This window comes from Xenopus tropicalis, chromosome 4, assembly GCF_000004195.4.
Source record: "Xenopus tropicalis strain Nigerian chromosome 4, UCB_Xtro_10.0, whole genome shotgun sequence".
NCBI lineage: Eukaryota > Metazoa > Chordata > Amphibia > Anura > Pipidae > Xenopus > Xenopus tropicalis.
In genome coordinates, this window is record NC_030680.2 from 7,206,233 (window position 1) to 7,229,022 (window position 22,790).

A 22,790-nucleotide genomic window follows, 5' to 3' on the forward strand; every position below is an offset into this window, starting at 1 on the left:
GGAGTCAAAAGTCGATCGCAGCAGGAAAAAGTCTGGGCACCCCTGCTCTACAGTGAGCTTATGATTCTCCATGCAGAGTGTGCTTTCTGCTCTGTAGGGTGTCAAGGGGTGGGACTTCCTTTGTTGCCCAGCTCTGAATGGCAGGTACCTCCTCCTATCGGATTTAACTCACAGACGGGGGAACACTACAGAGCGGAAAGCAGATTCTGAAAGGGAAAACAAACTGCACAAACTAGTTTCTATGTCAGGGTTCCCGATTACTGGAAGCTAAAAGCATTCCTGTTGTGGGTGTCATATTCTCCTTCGAGCAGCACCCCACAAATCATAAAGGGGGCGGTCTATAAACAAAGAAGGGGGTAGTAGGCACTAAGAAATTTGTTTTGACAGCCGCAGGGGACACAATAACAGCCGCCCAATTGGACTGCAAATAAAGGACAAGGAAAGCTAAAATAATGGGGGTTGTCTACCTGTGCGTGGGGGTCCCGTTTTTCAAAGCACCACTGCCAGGTATCCTGGGTGCAAATGTTGTAAATGCCCCCCAAAAAATGGTGAATACCTGGAAAAAAGGTAGAGATTTTGGTGCCAATTAAACACAATTAGACACCCCCAGTGTTTAAGCTTTCCTTGCCCTTTTACCTGCAGTCTGACTGCAATTTAAGCTTTCCTTGCCCTTTAGAGCAGTGGCAGACGGGGAGATTAGTCGCCCGCGACAAATCATCCTTGTCGTGGACGACTAATCTCCCCGAAAAGGTCATCCCACCGGAGAGAATGTAAATTGCCGGTGGGATGGCATACGCAGCACTGCGATTTGCTGAAATCACCGAAGTTGCCTCGCACAGCGACTAATCTCCCTGTCTGCCACAGCCCTTAAGACCTCATTGCTCCTGAATCCAATCTGCCTTGTTGGGTTGCAATATAACTACAAGGGAAGGGGTGCCTGCACTCCTTTAAACGTCTCTATGAAAGGAGCGCACCCATTGGCCGGATGCAGCCTACACTTCCCAAGCGAAGCTCCGAAATCTGCTGCATCACCCGAGTTCCATTCTGCCTGCTCATCCCCAAGTCAGCTTCACGTGTCCAAAGAATGCGAGCAAAACAGATTTGGAAGAGATTTTCTAGCAGCAAAACAAATGAGTCGGCCCGGAGCCATAAAACTCCCGTGTGTGATCCGATAAGGCAGCACGGAGGCGGCTAATGTGAGCGAGATAGCGAGAGAGGGGTACACTGACCAGGCTTTTTGGGGGTACTGGCTTCATTGTTATTATAGGATAGATTAAAGATGTACCCCCCCGGCCCAATGTGATTGTATGGCTGAAGGAACAGTATAGAAGCCCCCTGTGTTTTAGTAGCCATTGGCCACTGCTCATTGGAGCCCAAGGAGTAATTGCACAACCCACCTATATCGGGAAAGTGTTGGGTCCGTAGAGAACCAAGACATAATCCATATTGGATGGATAGCAACACTTTCCCGTAAAAGCAAACCCAATGGCAAAATACCGGGCCAAAATATTCCGAGGATCCGATTTGCCGAGATTCCTTCGCTGAAGCCTTTTGCAAGGATTTATTCGCTCCCCGGGGGCCAGTAAAGTTCTGGATGCATCGGCGCAAGGTTCTGCCAGCACATTACCTCTCTATGGAAGCATCCGAGCGCATTAGGATAGAAATAAAGTCTCCTCGGGCAGCAGGGGCAACGTGGAAGGGGTGGCGGAGGGATTAAGCCTGGGGGTGCCTTATGCTATTGTGGGGGGGGGCGTCAGGGAGCGTAACAGTGATAAGCACATTTAATAGGATCCCATAAAGGAGAAGGGTATTTTAATATTTAGGACCACTACATAGGCCCCCCACCCTAACCGCACCATAATGACTCCCTAAAACAGCCCCTAGTGTGCTGAACTGCATTGCAGAAATAAAAAAATCAAGACCAACTGCTAATTGTCTCAAAATATCAGTGTCTACAGCATATTAAAAGTGAATGCAAAGGTGAACTTTCCCTTTAAAAAGGATCCCTGTATCAAGATCTCCCATTTCTGGGTGGCAATAACGTTCCCTAGTGGGTACGGCCTGTGGATTTCTTCTAACACTGCGGCACAGGTACAAGGGCCCTATGGTTCCTGCCTCTTAGAGCCCCCTGCACCCCAAGTGCGACACAAGGGCGCCCCCTAGCGGCACACTACTTGCTGCAGAAAAGCTCTGTGTGGCTATAACTTGGCCTTTGGGTAAATGATTGAGAAGAAGAACCTGAAGATACAGCTGTTTAACATGCGTGAAGATGTAGCACAACAGAGTGCAAGCTCTTTGGAGCAGTGAACCATTCCCTTTCTTATTCCATCGGTGTCTATACCCACTTACCTAACTGTTGGAAGAGGAGCGCCACGCTGGTTCCTGTGACGGGGAGGCTGTCGATGAGTGGGGTCTGGATCAGCTGCCGGTCCCCCGCGCCCAATGAGAACAGTTTCTGCAACGACATGAAACAAATCTCCCAATTAAAATTCTTATTATTACAATGACCCGCCGCTGCCATGATAATGCTGTTTATCTCCTTACTGGCTACCTTTAAACCCAGCAGCACCTCCCTGAACCACAGATGAGACCCGGTATTGTTCTAAGGAGGGAACCCCCCGGGTTACACTGTGAATCGGAGGAAATGAATGGCTGGGTGGGTTTCTGGGACAGGACACTGGGGTCACCTCAGGTTACTGGTTAAATACCTCCAACCCAACGCGCAGACTGGGGAGCGCTCCAGTACCTTGGCTCCAGCGTAAAAGCCATAAACAAGTATCCGAGGGCTCTAATTGGTTATCCAGAGGCAAAATATTCATCTTACTGACAAAGGTTAAGTGCCTGAAACCCCCGAGCTTTTAACCCAACACTCTCTGGCCAACGTCAGACTTTAATGGCTCGTCATTATAGGGGATGTTCACGTTGGAGTTAACTTTTGATGTAGAGAGTCATAGTCTGAGAAAATTTGCAATTGGTCTTCTTTTTTTATTTGTTGTAGTTTTTTTTAATTATTTCACTTTTTGTTCAGCAGCTCTCCAGTTTGCAATTTTAGCAGCTATCTGGTTGCTGGGGCCAAGTCTCTCATTATAACCACTCCCTGGTTGCTAAGATAATTATCTTAGTAACCAGTAAGTGGTTATAATGAGAGACTGGTATATGAATAGGAGAGGGTTGCGGAATACATAAATAAGTAATAAAAAGGAATAATAACAATAAAACTGGAGCCTCACAGAGCATTTGAAATCTGATAAAGGACAAAAGAGGAAGGCAAATAAATGAAAAAACAAAAAAAAATGAAGACCAATTGAAAAGTTGCTTAGAATAGGCAGTTCTATAACATACTAAACGTTAAACTAAACGTTTAACGTTTAGTATGTTACAGAACTGCCTATTCTAAGCAACTTTTTAATTGGTCTAAGCAACTTTTCCATTGGTCTTCATTATTTATTTCTCACAGTTTATTATCTATTTGCCTTTTTTCTTCTAACTCTTTCCAGCTTTCAAATGACACGGGGTCACTGACCCCGGCAGCCGAAACACTTGGGCTCTATGAGGCTCCAGTTTTATTGTTATTGTTCCTTTTTATTCCTTATTTTTCTATTCAGCCCCTCTCCTGTTCATTTACCATCCTTTTATCCAAACGGCTTCCTGGTCACTAAGGTAATTTGGACCCTAGCAACCAGATTGGTGCTGAAACTGCAGAGCTGCTGAACAAAAAGTGAAATAACTAAAAAACTACAAGTAATAAAAAATGAAGACCAATTGCAAATTGTCTCAGAATATTACTCTCTACATCATACTAAAAGTTACCGCAAAGGTGGACAACACCCTGGCCACCCCCCCCCCCACGATCTTTAGCTGCTAAAAATCATGCCAGTGTGCCCAAAATTGCCCCAAGTGCCATTGCCTTTAGTGGATAAAGTTTAAACCTATTCATGAGTCGTGCATTTATGTTACACTACAGAATTCTAGGATAATAAAGACCATCAGCCCAAGATAAATGGCCGACAGCTTTGCTGTTATTGTATTAAGAACATCCCCGACCCGTTGCCTTAAATCTCATGTTATGTAACCCAAACAGCACGATAAGTTGATTATATCCAGTTCGAGCCGCGACGATCCAGTTTGGCTGGTTTGCTACATGGGCAGCTCCGATACGGACAGCGTTCCCATAAATCATCTCCAAATGGAATATTCTGGCTTTTTGAAGTGCCACCAGGGACCGGCTGTGGAATTCCCATTCAGTTGATATAAAGCATGTGAGATCACCAGGGCGGCTCGGTCACGTGACCTCGCTAGCATCGCGCCCAACTGCATTCCCTATGGCTATTCCATATTAATGGAACCCACACATGTTCATATTTATATTGCGATTATATTTAGCATTGCCTTAAAGCGAGACTGGCGCTAATGCCGAAAATATTCATTAGCAAATTATGAAATTTCGACAAATACTTTCCTATTCCTTTGTTCTTTTTACTCTTCTTATAATTTGGGATATTTTCCCCCCAAAAGGAGATGCATTCATATTAGGGATGCACTAAATTCTGGATACGGATCAGGATTCGGGGTGAATCCATCAGGGTGGATTTGGCCGAACCCAAAAAAGTGGGTTCGCTGCATCCCTAATTCATATTATGTATAGTAATTTCTCACTTGTATTGTTTCCACCGTGGCTCTAAGTTTGCCCAGGAGCAGTAACCCATAGCAACCAATCAGCAGGAGGAATTAACTGGTCACCCATTTAAAAGCCAACATCTTATTGGTTGCTATGGGTTACTGCTTCTGGGCAAACATAGTGCCTTTTATTACATGTGGGGGTAAGTGATCTGGAGAAGGAAACCAAAATTCACTGGGGGGGGGGGGGGGGGGCAAACTTACTCGCTTTCCAGGTTGTAAACAAAGAACGTCGCTCTTACGCGCAAAGCTCCCATTGGTCGGGCACTCACCTGCGAGCCGCCGGCAGATGGCACGATGCACGTCACCAGGTTGGACACCAGGTTCTCCAGGGACACATTCAGGCTGTCTACGTACACGGTGTAGATCAAGCCGAGGCACGCCTGGTAATGAGAAAAACACCCGGGGGTTTCATGGGGGCAGTAACTTATCCTCTAACTGTCATCATAAACATCTGTGGAGGGCACTGTGCCTAATTAGGCCCCCCGATGGTTTAGCGATTGGTCGCCACCCGACCTGCTGGTTTGGCAACTGTACATCACTCATCTGATTGGCCCCTGGGCTGAACAGATACTGTACAAAGGCCCAGACACGGTTTTTGTTTTATTCATTTGGCCGACACCCCTAACAAACAGAGCCCAGACGTCAATTGTGATGTCCCAAGGGCCCCCCAGAAGCCTGAATGCGGCACTCACTGCTCCCTTTAGGGCCACACGCCAATGTACATTAGGAAATGATTACCCGGAATATCTCAGGATAGTCTAGTCTCGACACCAACACCAGGCTCTTGGGAGCAAACACTTGGGCAGGCTGGATCAGTCCCGAATCCTCCTCCTCCGTTTCGCTGTGCTCCCGCTTGCTTCCCTGAAAAACACAAAATGATCTCTTATTTTCCAAGTAAGGCTAAAAAAAATACAAATAAGAAAGTGTAGATGTTGTGCTTGGCCATTACCCCCGTTGTTACCCATTCTATCCATAGCATAACATGTGTTTGGCCATTACCCCAGATGTTGGCCATTCTATTCATAGCATTCTATCGGTAGCATTTTATCCATAGCATTCTATCCATAGCATAACATGTGTTTGGCCATTACCCCAGATGTTGGCCATTCTATTCATAGCATTCTATCGGTAGCATTTTATCCGTAGCATTCTATCCATAGCATAACATGAGCAGCACTGCAAGAATGTTGGACATCTCTGTTCCTGCTGAATTACGCTTCATGAATAGGAATTCCTATGTTGGATTGATTCAGTTTCCTTCTCTGGGCAGACTGAGAGGCAACTAAATGACTTGCCCCTGTTTTAGCCATGGCAGTTAGCAATGCCCGCTGATCTTCTTGGCCATTAGGAAAATACACTGACTGTAAGAGAAAACCTTTCTCAGGCCACTTGGGGCTTTGCTCTGTGGCTGTTTGGGGCCAAATTCCAGGTGTCCCTAGATGTGGATGTGCCCAGAGTAACATCTGTAATGCAGCACCCTTAGCACCCTTGCCCAAAAAACTCAGATGTGGGTATCCAATGTTAGAGTCTTAATAGAATATGGCTACATTCATCCACCACCCAACCTTACCTGCAACACACTCAAAATGAAGACACTCCCCAAAGGACCCTAAACCCCCTGAATGAGACCCGAACATCAGTGAGCCCATTGTCTTATAGCCGTCATGTCCAAATGGTGGCCCAGGGGCAACCTAGGGGACCCTCCTGCAGAGATGTTATGGGTTGCCAGGATACAAACACAATACATCAGCTACAGTTCAACGAGTTCCCAACGATGTCGCATTAGTGAGGCTCATAATTAGTTGGGCCTCCCATAACCCCATATAAACAGGAAGCTTTTAGCTGGTTTTATATTTGTGAGAAGCTGCCTACAGCGAATATCAGTCATTTAAGGGGTCACGAGCCCCCCCTTACATCTTGCCCCGGCTCGGGACATCACAGCCCAGCTGGCTAACACTAAACAGAGAATGCCGGAATCCACATTTTTCAAAAGGGCTTGTTGCTAAGCAAGGTTTAACCCTTTGGCTTTCATACATTTGTTGTGTATGAGGTCCTAAAGGGTTAAGTCTAAAGGCTACCGGCCGGTGGGAGATGTGGCCCTCGGTGTAGATGGGTTCGGCTGTAGGCAAGTAGGAGTCACAGCAAGACTCACAGGACTGTGACTTATTTGGACTGAAGTGATTGGCTGCTTGTGACTGAATCAGGAGCAGCACATTAGGCCAAGATGAATTCCCACCAATGGGGGTTAATCAACCATTGACTGAAACCTAATTAATTAACGAGCCCTTGGTCCGAGCCTTCCTATTGATATCCATGTAGAAACAATCAGCACCTTGGAGAGCGACGTGTGAGTTACACATGAAATGATTTGCTCTCAGAAGAGGAGGAAACCACAAGAGCTTACACTCTATCACAGTAATATCCTACTAATATATTGCTTGAGCGACTGGCCACCCTGCTTGGGTATTACGACTATCCTAAAGGGGAAGGCGGAGGGGGCTCCAGTGAATCCCAGTAGCTCCAGTTCAGTCAGGTCCGGGATGGGAATAACAGAGGCACAGACCAGGCTTCTGTAATCTGAGCAGCGTTTCCCCGGACAAATCTTCCCTTAGAGACGCTGGGTTTTTATTCCTGCCGGCACTTAAAGAGCATTAACATGAAAACCGATACCCAATTTCGCCCCTCGTTACAAGATCCGACACCGCGCACCGCTCGTTATAGGCCACGACATGTCAAGCCCATAATCCCCTGGGGAGAAAGAGCAGACAGGCTGGGCCTCTGTAGTCTCACAGCCTGAGAAGCAACTGATTGGTACCAGAGCACATACACCTGCCAAGGCCCCCGGGTTCCGGATTATGGGGCCCGCACAGACACAAGCGGGCCCGAAGGCTGCAATGCATGAGGAGATAGGACCTTAAACTTGACTTATTTTTGTTGTTGTTCAGGTCCTTAAGCTGATTTGCTCCAGTAGTATAAAAAAATGATAGAGTCTGGTTGCTACGGGTTACAGGACCAGCACCATATGGAACTGGCAATTTAGACAATGGTCCATTAGAGTGAAGTGAATAGTAGAGGGCATGATAAGGACAGTTGATTCCCAATGACTACATCTAGGGTTGCCATCCTACTGGTAATTGACCGGCCTAGCTGGCAAATCGCCTTCTTGGGCCGGTACTGGTATTACTAATGTACTGGCAATATACCTGCTGGTAAACTTGTAAGGCTTGAAACCCGACCTATAAATCTGTCACTTCCCCAACTCTCTCGGTGCCTGATCAACCCCTTTTTAGAGATAGCGTCTTCCCCACCCATTAATTCAACCCACACGTCCATTTCCCCACCCACATGCCCATTTCCCCGCCCACATGCCCATTTCCCCACCCACACGTCCATTTCCCCACCCACACACACATTCCCCCGCCTCATGATGTCATTGCCTGTCTCCTAGTGATGTCACTGCCTGTCTCCTAGTGATGTCACTGCCTGTCTCCTAGTGATGTCACTGCCTGTCTCCTAGTGATGTCACTGCCTGTCTCCTAGTGATGTCACTGCCTGTCTCCCAGTGATGTCACTGCCTGTCTCCCAGTGATGTCACTGCCTGTCTCCCAGTGATGTCACTGCCTGTCTCCCAGTGATGTCATTGCCCGTCTCCTAGTGATGTCATTGCCTGGCCCCTAAACCTGAACGCTGGTATTTTAAAGTAAAAAAAGATGGCAACCCTAACTTCAACATTGAAAGCAGTGGCATAGCCAGGGGAAAATGGGTGTGGCATACTGGGGCGTGGCCAGATATAACTAGTTGTGGCCTTGGCAGATCCATGATGACATAAAATAAAGAATTTGAAATGTTATAACAATTTTGTTGTACAAAAGTGGCTACAAGAATACCCTTAGGCTTAAACAGGACCCCCCTAGATTAATTTGCCCCCTTTATTTTTTACATCTGACTGATGCCAATAAGATATTATCCTCCGGCTCTATCAGCCCAGCCCGGCAAATGGTTTAAGCAAATTCCTCTTATTCGTGGAAGGGTTTGGTGTGCGGGAAAGTGGGGTCTTGATGGAAATCAATCACAGCCCCGAGGAGGTTCTACGATCAATAGACACATCGTTACGGATTACCCCGAGCCCAAAATGTAATAAGTGATTATGTTGAACTGCGAATGTCAGTTTGTGCTCGGCGGGGCCCCGTACCTGGACTCTATCTCAGCCGAGTCCGGACAACCGAGCGAGAGAAGTGCCAAAACACATCGTAAACACTAACCACAAGCAGATACCGATGCAAGTTGCACACACATTGTTGGAAAGCGTCGAGATAACACTTCAACCTTTTACCTCGCCTACTCCACTGATCAAATGTGCCAAAAGGGGTCGTTCCGCATCCCCCCCCCCCACCGGAACAAAGAGCAGAACATTTAAGATGTCACCAACGAACATCACTGGGAGGAAAACATGGTTTGACGACACTCAACTTTTTAACAAATGTGGTCACTAATCAAAGTAACCACCAAAATACCAAACAGTGTTGGGCAGGGGGGCCCCAACAGAAGCCTCAACAGACAAGAGCAGAAAGAACCTTGTGAAGTTGATGAAAACTGAAGCTGAGATACAAATAAGAAGAAGCTGTGGAAAGAATGAGGTCCAAGCAGGAATCTGGAAGAGACTAGGGCAGTGATCCCCAACCAGTGGCTCAGGGGCAACATATTGCTCCCCAACCCCTGGGATGTTGCTCTCAGTGCCCCCAAACTAGGTAGTTATTTTTGAATAAAAAAGTTTTGGCTGAATAAAAACAAGATATCCTACCAAATTAAGCCCCCTGTAAGCTGATAGGGTGCATAGAGGCACCAAATAGCCAATCACAGCCCTTATTTGGCTCCCCTATGAACTTTTATGGTGCTTGTGTTGCTCCCCAAGTCTTTTTAAATTAAACTGTGGCTTACGAGTAAGAAAGGTTGGGGATCCCTGGACTAGGGCCCTCCATGATGTCCCGGGCAATATAATCCTAAATTTAGCATGAGATCCCGCCCCCCAAAGAAACCCTCAAACTCTCTAAGACAATCTGAAAGATCTAGAGTCTAGTACTAGTCTAATGTCCATAGGGGTCATTTAAACCGACTGAACTAAGAGAATACCCAAGGCTAATCCACATGTGGGGAGAACATACAAACCCCGTAGTTGATTGTGCCCATTTGGAATAAGGCAGCCAACCCCTGAGTCACCAGCTGTGGTAGAACATAACCAGTGTTGGACTGGGGTGCCTAGGCCAACCACCACCTTAAGGTCCCACCAGGCCAGCACTACTTGGTATCTCTTGCCCATTTCTGACTGCAAATGGAGGCTGGGGCCCACTGGGATTTCTGCTGGTGTCTCATTGGCCAGGCTCAACCATACATGGGCAATGAAGACCACACAAAGGCATCTCCAGACATAAACAGTCCATCTAAGGACCTCTAGGAACCTCCATTTGTAAGAAAAAGAGACAAACTCTTGAACGTTTGGGCGGGCGAATTTATTAGAATAATTACCCCAGTGCATAGGAACCCATTAAAAGGTAAAATACATAAAATCGATGTATAAATAAAGGTATTATTTTTGGAAACCCTAGAAATATACAGTATCGCTGATTTTCGCACTCGACAAGACTTAGGGAAATGAATGTTCTTCCCCATGGTCGGGGGCTGCTGGGACAGCGAGTACGTAAGTGAACTGTCGGCAGGATGGGCAGCAGTAATGGGTTTAAGATGTCACTTTGGCAATGTTACTTTTACAATGATTTATCTTCATCAGCATGCAGGGAATGTTAATGATCAATGCTTTCCACAAATATTTGAACTCCAAACCTTGGGGATTAGAATACATTCTTTCAAGTTTTTTTTTGTTTTGTTTTTCTTTTTTTTTTTGTTTCTGTTACAGTGACCATTCACATCCATCCGTCCCTAAAGCCGCCACTCTGGCTTCTGCCTTGTTATGGGCAAAATATAGGGGAGGAGGGGGAGTTGTGGGGTCTGTAAACTATCACTGCCCAATGTATGATTGCCCTGGGTACCCCTGGAACTATAGCAGGGTGACTGTTACCCAATGTTTCTATATATCTGTAACCTTGTTATGGGCTAAGGGGGCCCAGCCTGAAGGCCAGTTAGGGGGGGATTTGGGGTGAGTGCTTATTTGTGCCCTGGGTACCCCTGGAACTATAGCAGGGTGACTGTTACCCCAATGTTTCTATATATCTGTAACCTTGTTATGGGCTAAGGGGGCCCAGCCTGAAGGCCAGTTAGGGGGGGATTTGGGGTGAGTGCTTATTTGTGCCCTGGGTACCCCTGGAACTATAGCGGGGTGACTGTTACCCAATGTTTCTATATATCTGTAACCTTGTTATGGGCTAAGGGGGCCCAGCCTGAAGGCCAGTTAGGGGGGGATTTGGGGTGAGTGCTTATTTGTGCCCTGGGTACCCCTGGAACTATAGCAGGGTGACTGTTACCCCAATGTTTCTATATATCTGTAACCTTGTTATGGGCTAAGGGGGCCCAGCCTGAAGGCCAGTTAGGGGGGGATTTGGGGTGAGTGCTTATTTGTGCCCTGGGTACCCCTGGAACTATAGCAGGGTGACTGTTACCCCAATGTTTCTATATATCTGTAACCTTGTTATGGGCTAAGGGGGCCCAGCCTGAAGGCCAGTTAGGGGGGGATTTGGGGTGAGTGCTTATTTGTGCCCTGGGTACCCCTGGAACTATAGCGGGGTGACTGTTACCCAATGTTTCTATATATCTGTAACCTTGTTATGGGCTAAGGGGGCCCAGCCTGAAGGCCAGTTAGGGGGGGATTTGGGGTGAGTGCTTATTTGTGCCCTGGGTACCCCTGGAACTATAGCAGGGTGACTGTTACCCCAATGTTTCTATATATCTGTAACCTTGTTATGGGCTAAGGGGGCCCAGCCTGAAGGCCAGTTAGGGGGGATTTGGGGTGAGTGCTTATTTGTGCCCTGGGTACCCCTGGAACTATAGCAGGGTGACTGTTACCCCAATGTTTCTATATATCTGTAACCTTGTTATGGGCTAAGGGGGCCCAGCCTGAAGGCCAGTTAGGGGGGATTTGGGGTGAGTGCTTATATGTGCCCTGGGTACCCCTGGAACTATAGCAGGGTGACTGTTACCCCAATGTTTCTATATATCTGTAACCTTGTTATGGGCTAAGGGGGCCCAGCCTGAAGGCCAGTTAGGGGGGATTTGGGGTGAGTGCTTATTTGTGCCCTGGGTACCACTGGAACTATAGCAGGGTGACTGTTACCCCAATGTTTCTATATATCTGTAACCTTGTTATGGGCTAAGGGGGCCCAGCCTGAAGGCCAGTTAGGGGGGGATTTGGGGTGAGTGCTTATATGTGCCCTGGGTACCCCTGGAACTATAGCAGGGTGACTGTTACCCCAATGTTTCTATATATCTGTAACCTTGTTATGGGCTAAGGGGCCCAGCCTGAAGGCCAGTTAGGGGGGGATTTGGGGTGAGTGCTTATTTGTGCCCTGGGTACCCCTGGAACTATAACGGGGTGACTGTTACCCCAATGTTTCTATATATCTGTAACCTTGTTATGGGCTAAGGGGGCCCAGCCTGAAGGCCAGTTAGGGGGGATTTGGGGTGAGTGCTTATTTGTGCCCTGGGTACCCCTGGAACTATAGCAGGGTGACTGTTACCCTAATGTTTCTATATATCTGTAACCTTGTTATGGGCTAAGGGGGCCCAGCCTGAAGTCCAGTTAGGGGGGGATCCCAGAATAAATGATGAATCACAATGTGGAAGGGGCATAAACCCAGAAGAGTCTAAAAACATGCAGAAATAATCTATGTGACCTCAGCCCAACAAATATTTATGAGATGGAGCTAAAGCTCAGCAGAGAAGGGGAAGCTTCCCGAGTTCATTGAGTACAATGAGCCAAAAGAGATACTAAACGCTTTACCAAAGAGTCATCCTAAACAAATCGCAATTAGGGAAGAATTCTCATCGCTTAGTCAATGGTACGGCACCGGCACCGCTCTGCCCGGATTCCATACACAGGAAACTGCATTGTTTAGTTCAGGAAAAAAACAATAAAATCCCCCAGAATAATGAATCCAAAGTGAAGTAAGATGCTCGGAGGAATTTTTAAGAGAAACATTGCGTATTTGTTTGCACGCGCTAATGTCGATAAATGATCCTTTCATGCCAAGTTAAGCTGTTGGGACGGATTCTCCATGGATTCTTTATGAAATTACATAAAAAATCTCAGTATTCAAAATTCTGTGATGGCTTTAAGCCACATGAAAGCAAAAAGAAAGAGGTACATGTCTCGGGAACATCTCATTCCCAAACCAAGGGGGTTAATATGAAGTTGCCCCTCCCTTTGCTGCTATAACTGCCCCTACCCTTCTGGGAAGGTTCCCACTAGATGTTGGGACAGTGTTGCTGGGAGTTGCTCCCATTCAGCCACAAGGGCATTAGTGAGGTTGGGCAGTGATGTTGGGGATCAGGCTCACAGTCGGGGTTCCATCCCACAGGGGTTCAGTTGGGTTGCCCAACCCTACCTGCTATAACTGCCCCTACCCTTCTGGGAAGGTTCCCACTAGATGTTGGGACAGTGTTGCTGGGAGTTGCTCCCATTCAGCCACAAGGGCATTAGTGAGGTTGGGCACTGATGTTGGGGATCAGGCTCACAGTCGGGGTTTCAGTTCATCTCACAGGGGTTCAGTTGGGTTGCCCCTCCCTTTGCTGCTATAGCTGCCCCTACCCTTCTGGGAAGGTTCCCACTAGATGTTGGGGCAGTGTTGCTGGGAATTGGTCCCATTCAGCCACAAGAGCATTAGTGAGGTTGGGCACTGATGTTGGGGATCAGGCTCACAATCGGGGTTTCAGTTCATCTCACAGGGGTTCAGTTGGGTTGCCCCTCCCTTTGCTGCTATAACTGCCCCTACCCTTCTGGGAAGGTTCCCACTAGATGTTGGGGCAGTGTTGCTGGGAGTTGCTCCCATTCAGCCACAAGGGCATTAGTGAGGTTGGGCAGTGATGTTGGGGATCAGGCTTGCAGTTGGGGTTCCATCCCACAGGGGGTCAGTTGGGTTGGGGTCAGGGCTCAGTCAGGTTCTTCCCATCTCAGTAAACCCATTCTGTAGGCCCTGGCTCTGTGCATGGGGGGCATTATTGTGCTGAAACAGGAAGGGGCCCCCCAAACTGTCCCACAAAGTAGGAAGCGTGGAATTGCCATTGTACCCTGTAGCCTTAAGGTTTCACTGTAACCAGGGGCCACAGCCCAAGTCATGAAAACAGCCCCAGCCCATCATTCCTCCTATACCAAACTTTACCATGGCCATTACGCATTCAGGCAGGTAGTGTTCTCCTGGCATCTGCCAAACCCCGACATTTCCATCCTACTGCCAGATGGTGAAATGCCATTTATCCCTCCAGAGGATGTTTCTGCTGCCCCAGAGCCCAGTGGTGGATTGCTTTACCCCAATCCAGCCAATACTTGGCATTGCACATGGAGACATTAGGTTTGTTTGCCTCTGATCTCCCATATAAACCTCACACCCCTTAAAGTATGCTCTTGTGCTTCCGGAAATGGTTTGGAACCTGGCAGTGAGAGTTCCACCTGAGGATATGATATTTGAGATGCTGTCTGGATACGTCTGGCCATAGGGCGTATGTGGACATGGTCACACTATCCTTTGGGTTGAAGCTCCATGTATTTCGAGCCTTTATGTACCTCCTACACAAAGTGACCAGCCACCCTATCCCCAAAATGGACTATATCCAACATTCAGACATCGGAACATCCCATGTCACCAGTACAACAAGGAACAATGGAGGAACAACCTTTATAGTAATAAAAACACAGTAAATAACTAGCTTTTTGGTGATCTTTAGGTATATACTAGAACAGAGGATGCCAAGACAAAGCATTTAACGCCGCTTTTGTAACCGCTTCCGACTCGAAATTTATTTTCCGAAGAAACAAAGACTTCTTGGAAGAACTTCCAGTTTGTGACCATTCTCCCAGATTATTTCAGCCATTCCTAGAAGGAAAATAAAGCGCTTGGCTTCCTGTGTCTCTCACATACGCTTTCACTCACTCATTAAGAGATTAGCTTCGGTAGTACAAACGCCAAAAGTACTTCATTGTCGTTCCACAAAAGAACTGTTAATCGCTCGGAAGGAAAAAAAAATCAAAGTGTTTTGGGACGTAATTCTTGGGTTACGTTGTAATCGTCGGGATTATACCTCTCCCGGAGCTTGTGATGAGATTTCCGACCGAGAGGAAATCATGAGTTCACGTCACATGGGGAGAGAATGTATCATAACTGAAGAGGAAAATGTTCATCAAAAGACATCAAAGAAGTGTTTTTACCCCATTGTTCTAGTTGACCTTCAAGAGGGGCTTCCAAGAAGGAAAAAGGAAACTCTCTAACTGGTCCCAACCAAGTCTCTGAGCCCCAATAATGAAGCATAAACCACTGTTTACCTGGTTGTGAAGGACCTTGTAGACTTATAGATTCCTTATATTTAAGGGAACACTGTCCCTTATTCTGCATCTATTGTAGAATCCCATAGTTTTTAGGATTTTAGGGGCATCACTGGCAGCTTGGACATCTTTGATCTAAGAAGGATATAACCCATCAGGGATCAGTGTGTTCTCCTACGCTCCCTTGTGAACTTAATTAGTAATTTAATAGAGTAACAGAAGTAGCAAAGACTAATCCTGGTCTAGTAACCAAGAGGTACAAATGTAGAGAGTAGGATTTACAACCCAATGAACTAGTCATCAGATTGGTTGCTGTGGGAAACTATAACTCTTATTATATATTATATTTTGTAGCCTTACTGCGTGTAATAGGCAAGGTGGCACTCAAGGATCAGAGAAGATGACAACCCACCGGGATTATTTCCTAGAGGTTTCTCCTTGGAAAAGATGTAATCTGTTCTGAGACATTCCCTAAGTCCCTGTTCTGGGCTCTGCAGGGACTGAAACGTTATACCCAGCCCAGCAAGGCAAGGGCAGTGGCCCCCAGAGAGTGGCATGGGGGGCAGCAAGTTGCTTACCAACCCCTTGGATGTTGCTCCTATTGGCTCAAAGCAGGTGTTTATTTTTTAAAATCCTGGCTTGGAGGCAAGTATTGGTTGCATAAAAACTAGGTGAACCTTCTGTAGGCTTCCAGTCAACATAGGGGCGCTCAAGTAGCCAATCACAGCCCTTATTTGGCACCCCCAAAAAGGTGGCTGGGGACCCCTGGCTTAATGAATATGGTATGGGGCACAAGAAGTTAGTCTGGAGACCAGAGACTCTAAAGGAACTTCTAAGGCCATTAATATGGAAAGGGTTCTCATAGAGATCACGAGTAGGAAAGCATTTAACTACACAAAGACAATGATTCCCTCACTTTGGTCACAATGGGAAAGAGAATAATAAGTAAATACTTTACCTGTAAGTTGATTTCAGCCTCGTAGAAGGTCAGGCAGGCGCAGTAGTGTCGATCCGAGTCAATATCCGTTAAAACCACAACAAAGAACGTTGGCTGTTTCCGCTCTCGAGAAAGCTGCCATCCTCCGGGCTGACAGAACTAGAAAGGAAGCAAAATGTGACAACGTCAGGCACTTTGGGCACACCTGCCATTGTGAATAGCCAGATATACCGAATGCAAACCATTATAACGAAGAGCAGGGACCATAATGTTGAAGGGGCACCAGAATCTGGCTATATTTCATATACTGAACTTACTCTATACTCCCTATAACAGTAACGATCGCAATTGTCGCCATCTTGGATCCTTTTAGACCATCTTTTGTGTGCCAGTGGCACTGCACATACTCAGTGAACTGCTGGGGAGGAGCTAAGCGTAGAGGGCGTAGGAAATCATCAAGCAGAAAGTGAGGTTCATCTGTCGGGAAGCTACTTATACTTGGGGTATATTAAGAGCCAAAGACCTTCCATGCTAAAGGGCAGCAGTGGCCTAAACGTGGCCATACATTGGCCAATTTAAGCTGCCGATATCGGCCCTTTAGACCGATTTGGCAGCTTATCTGCCCGTGTATGGGCACCAACGACAGGCCTGAAATAAGCTAGATCTCAATCAGGCAGGTTTGATTTTTCCATTGGATCGGGGACCACATCGCCTCATTGATGCCGTCTCCGAGCCAATGGCGCCTATTCCCACCATTTTAAAAGGTGAGTCAAACCACATTTGATTTCATGGTCTGAAAGCTGAAACAGAGAGTCGCTAAACAACTCCCAGGCACCCTGGTATCACATTAGCCTGATATCGCCCACCCGTAGGTGGGCATATTGGGAGAAGATCCGCTTGCTTGGCGACCTCACCAAATGGGCGGATCTTACATGGCCACCTATAGGCTAACAAAGAAGCTCAAAACAAAGTGTATCATTTCTATCCTAATTCTTTGATAGGATTTCATTTCTTCCTCAAAAGGTTCTATTACAAGGTCCATCTAAGCCCTGCAAATGGGAAACATAAACTATTTTGGCTACTGTCTGTTGCAGAGGCTGCTATGGAGGTGAAAGGGGAGGCCGGGGCTAAAAGGTTGGGGTGTGAGATTGCCAACACTCAGTGACAGCAGCGAGATAAGGATTCCGCTCTACTGGCAAACATTTACTGGAACGTGATTTTCCCAAGAGAGAAAATCTCATTAATCACCAGTGAGTCAAAACGCATTTCATTTCGCGGTCTGAAAGCTGAAACTGAGAGTCTCCGAGCAACTCCCAGGCACCCCGGCATCTGGCACAGGAAAGGGTTAACGCATGTCCTTCATTATTAACCTGACCGGGATTCTAAATAGAAACATATAAAGGAACCATCTGCCCCAAGACAGGATCCCTCCCAGGTTAAAGTGGTGCTTCTTGGGGCAATTTTCCTACCCAAAAAATCAACTCTCTGTGAGGCTCCAGTTTTATTGTTATCATTACTTTTTGTAAATTTCTTTTCTATTCAGGCCCCTCTCCTATTCATATACCAATGTTTTATCCAAACCACTCCCTGCTTGCTATAGTAACTTGGACCCTAGCAACCAAAGAGCTGCTGAAACTTCAAACTGGAGAGCTGCCGAACTGAAAATGAAATAGCTAAAAAAAAACATACAAATAATTAAAAAAAAATAAAGACCAATTGCAATTTTTTTCTCAGAATATCACTCTCTAAATCATACTAAAAGTTAACTTTAATGGATCCACATTCTTGTATACTTGTTGGCAGGTCCATCTGCACTGGGGCCTGATGGGCTAACGATTGGGGCCCTTTGCAAGATACACACCTGCTAACTTAAGGTGCCCATACACGGGCCGATTCTAGCTGCTGATATGGTTCCCTTAGACTGATACGGCAGCTAATTGGCCCGTGTATGGGCACTACCGACGGGCCTGCCCGACTGGCCTGAAATTGGGCAGATCTCGATCGGGCAGGTTTAAAAATTTAGTTGGATCGGGGACCCCCTCGGCTCGTTGACGCTGTCCCTGAACCGACAGACACCTATACCAGTCATTCTAATTCCATCGTTTGCCCCCAGGGCAAAACAACCGAATTAGCCCGATATCGCCCACCCGTAGGTGGGGATATCGGGAGAAGATCTGCTCACTTGGCGACCTTCGAACTTGGCCCAACTCCCAATAGGTCAGCACTATCCCATGACCAAAGGGAAGGGGCCATGCTTGAAGACTTAACTCCCACATGCCCAAACCTGCCATTATAGCACAAATTTTTGGCCCAAAACTATGGGTTGGGTCACCTCACTCCTAATAATGAGTAGTTGCAGACCTGCTGAGATCACTAAAGCCAACTCAGCCCCTTCAGACTAAGTCAGCAGCTAATTGGTCCATGTATGGGGCCTTTCTGTTGGCCGCCCAAGCAATACCGTAGGACTAAGATGGGTCACTATAACCCTACGGCGGGATCGGATACCTGTCCCATACATGGATAGGAATATTCTCCATTTCACTCCTTTCCCCATTTATGTTCGTCTCTCAGTAGGATAAATACAATAACAAACTCTGTATATTCCCTAACAAACCTCGAAAAAAAAAATCCTTTTAACGATGAAAGAGATTTACATAAACTTCCATCTGAAAACAGGACAAATCTGAACAAATACTGTCGGCAGCGCTGGCAACAACAGCGGTTTCCTGGCTCGGGAGACAAATACGCAAATATTTTTTTCCACTAGGATTGGCCGGTATGAGCCCTGTGCGTTCCCAAACCCTCCGTGCAATAATATCAGCTGCCTGCTATACGTTATTACTTGGCACATAGATCATAGTGCGAATAGGAAAGGAATGGACCCCCTTTAATCCGTGCCAGGCTGGAGTGGGGGTTCCTCTTCAGAGCACTGATTGGTTCCCAAGCCCACCTGGTGTATAGAGTTCAGCTGAAATATGCTCTCTGTATAAATACACACATATATATATTTATGGGATCCGTTATCCAGAAAGCTCGAAATTACAATTACCCCTTATTGGGGGCAGAACAGCCCTATTGGGTTTATTTCATGGTTAAATGATTCCCTTTTCTCTGTAATAATAAAACAGAACCTGTACTTGATCCCAACTAAGATATAATTACCCCTTAATGGGGGCAGAACAGCCCTATTGGATTTATTTAATGGTTAAATGATTCCCTTTTCTCTATAATAATAAAACAGTACCTGTACTTGATCCCAACTAAGATATAATTACCCCTTATTGGGGCAGAACAGCCCTATTGGGTTTATTTCATGGTTAAATGATTCTCTTTTCTCTGTAATAATAAAACAGTACCTGTACTTGATCCCAACTAAGATATAATTACCCCTTATTGGGGGCAGAACAGCCCTATTGGGTTTATTTCATGGTTAAATGATTCCCTTTTCTCTGTAATAATAAAACAGTACCTGTACTTGATCCCAACTAAGATATAATTACCCCTTATTGGGGCAGAACAGCCCTATTGGGTTTATTTAATGGTTAAATGATTCCCTTTTCTCTGTAATAATAAAACAGTACCTGTACTTGATCCCAACTAAGATATAATTACCCCTTATTGGGGCAGAACAGCCCTATTGGGTTTATTTCATGGTTAAATGATTCCCTTTTCTCTGTAATAATAAAACAGTACCTGTACTTGATCCCAACTAAGATATAATTACCCCTTATTGGGGCAGAACAGCCCTATTGGGTTTATTTCATGGTTAAATGATTCCCTTTTCTCTGTAATAATAAAACAGTACCTGTACTTGATCCCAACTAAGATATAATTACCCCTTATTGGGGCAGAACAGCCCTATTGGGTTTATTTAATGGTTAAATGATTCCCTTTTCTCTGTAATAATAAAACAGTACCTGTACTTGATCCCAACTAAGATATAATTACCCCTTATTGGGGCAGAACAGCCCTATTGGATTTATTTAATGGTTAAATGATCCCCTTTTCTCTGTAATAATAAAACAGTACCTGTACTTGATCCCAACTAAGATATAACGTGTATACGGCACGATCTAAGCACTGATGGGTTCCGAGCAAGTTCTCTGACAGCTGGAAGGAAGGTTTATTGGCGGCACGAGATACGGAGTGCCCGGGGCCAACATTCCTCACCGAAATGAAAAATAGTTTGAGGGTCCCGGTTACTGAGGCCAAGCGGAGAATTCATATCCCCTGAAAATCAGTTGCACATTATGGAACAGGCCCATGGCTAATATTGCTCCCTAACCAAAGGGAAAAGCCGTAAAACCTCTATAATTATCATTGTCTAACTTAAAGGGGAACAAAACCCTAAAAAAAGAATACGGCTAGAAAAGCTTCTGTATTTTTTATTGAACTTCGCGGGGCAGGCAATAAGGAAGAAAGTGGGCAAAGTGGCAGTTTAATAGTTACATTATGGGACAGGGGGGAAACCAAAGCCCTATTACAGGAAGATAAAAGGTGATAAAGTAGATTTTGTTTGTTTCATTACGAAATCCGGGTTTTTTGTCTTTTATAGACAGGGCGCAGGCATCTTGATTTTTTTTAAAGGGCAAGTCGCACCTCTCTGAGCAAAGATGTATGAGGAAGCAGGTACCCGGGCCAGGGGAATCCTGCTCATCTCTCTTTAGTTATTAAAGAGGTGAAAAAATTGTTATTTTCTTTTTCCTTTTTATTTCTTCTCCCCGGTTTCAATGAACTTGAAGGAGAACTAAAAATGAATACGACTGGAAATTCTGTATTTTATAAATTAAACTGGACCAGCCCAGTGGTGCAGCCGCCCTATAACAGTAATGATCCAGGCTCCCCATCTTGGATCTTGTTAGGCCATGTTTTGTGTGTCAGTGGCACTGCACGTGCTCAGTGGGCTCTGGGCTGCTGGGGAGGAGCTAAGCTTAGGGGGCGGGGAAATCATCAAGCAAGTGAGGTCATATCTGTCAGACGCTGATGCTACAGGGCTGATTCTTTTTTACCAGCCATGTAATGTATTGTGACTGTATAAATACTGTATATTGTGACTGGGTCTCTAAGCTCTCATGACAACAGCCCAAGGACTGGTACAGAAGCCACATGGTCCAACCAAGTCCCTCCTTTCCCATAAGCTCCAGTGAGAACCTAGAATATGATACCCAGCAGGCAGTAAAAACCTAGAATATGTTACCCAGCAGGCAATGAGAACCTAGAATATTACCCAGCAGGCAGTGAGAACCTAGAATGCAGTGAGAACCTAGAACAGGGGTAGGGAACCTATGGCTCGGGAGCCAGATGTGGCTCTTTTGATGGCTGCATCTGGGTCGCTGCCAAATCTTTAAAAAAAAAAAATAATGGGGGGCGTGGCCTGCGCTCGGTGAGAACCTAGAATATGTTACCCAGCAGGCAGTGAGAATGTGTTACCCAGCGGGCAGTGAGAACCTAGAATATGTTACCCAGCAGGCAGTGAGAATATGTTACCTAGCGGGCAATGAGAACCTAGAATATGTTACCCAGCAGGCAGTGAGAATATGTTACTTAGCGGGCAATGAGAACCTAGAATATGTTACCCAGCAGGCAGTGAGAACCTAGAATATGTTACCCAGCAGGCAGTGAGAACCTAGAATATGTTACCCAGCAGGCAGTGAGAACCTAGAATATGTTACTCAGCGGGCAGAGAGAACCTAGAATATGTTACCCAGCAGGCAGAGAGAACCTAGAATATGTTACCCTGCAGGCAGTGAGAACCTAGAACATGTTACCCAGTACGCAGACTCAAGAACCCTATCATGTTTGTTGCTGCTCAGCACCATGACAATAAAGGGGGCACAGCCGCTTGTAAATATGTCTCTGACCCAGTTTGTCTGCCCTATTTGGCTCGATGCCACCATTCCTCAGGCGGGAGGGGAGAGGAGCACACAGAAGGAGGATTCATTCCGTACAACAGATGTCTGTAGCTGCCCAGACCCAAGATTTACTGCTCCATATGATGTACTTAAGGGCATCCATCATAATCCTTGAATTAAAAAATTCAAGTTTATCTGAGGGTTTCCTTGGCATTAGATCTAATGGCCGTCTTATTGGTTTGGTTTCAAAATACTCCCCATGTACCAAAAGCTTGTTGCTGGGTTCAAAATGTGTATTAAACCTGGTGATAAAAGAGTAGAACTGGTTGTACCCCTAAAGATCAACTCATTTAAGCACCAATTAGATCTTAACAATATGGTGGTCGTCCCTGCTTCTATTAGTTGGGCAAAGGGCACCATACAGGGTCCAATAAGCTGATGACTGGGTCTGTAGAGGTCCTATAGCTGTTGGTCTATATTTTCTGCCCTATATATCCACAACTATACATGTACATGGCTACACAGATATCTACCCCATATTTATAACCTTGTAATGGCCCTGACCAAAGCTTGGACCTTGGAGGAGGCCTTTAATTGGAAAAGTGCTACAGCTGTTGGTCTATATCCTACATTTTCTGCCCTATATATTCGCAACTATGGCTACACAGATATCTACCCCATATTTATAACCTTGTAACGGCCCTGACCAAAGCTTGGACCTTGGAGGAGGCCTTTAACTGGAAAGGTGCTACAGCTGTTGGTCTATATCCTACATTTTCTGCCCTATATATTCGCAACTATGGCTACACAGATATCTACCCCATATTTATAACCTTGT

At 46.0% G+C, this 22,790-nt stretch overlaps 1 protein-coding gene across 5 annotated transcripts in view; it reads right to left on the bottom strand.

The window, feature by feature from the left end:
• The window catches only part of sbf2 (SET binding factor 2), a 196,919-nt gene that overhangs the window by 106,420 nt on the left and 67,709 nt on the right, over nt 1-22,790 (bottom strand). For all 5 annotated transcript variants that reach the window (XM_031899700.1, XM_031899699.1, XM_031899697.1 and 2 more), the window contains 4 exon segments: nt 16,122-16,259; nt 5,419-5,541; nt 4,950-5,060; nt 2,350-2,455 (listed from right to left, as the gene is read on the bottom strand). In XM_031899700.1, the coding sequence (XP_031755560.1) occupies nt 2,350-2,455; nt 4,950-5,060; nt 5,419-5,541; nt 16,122-16,259 (478 nt within the window).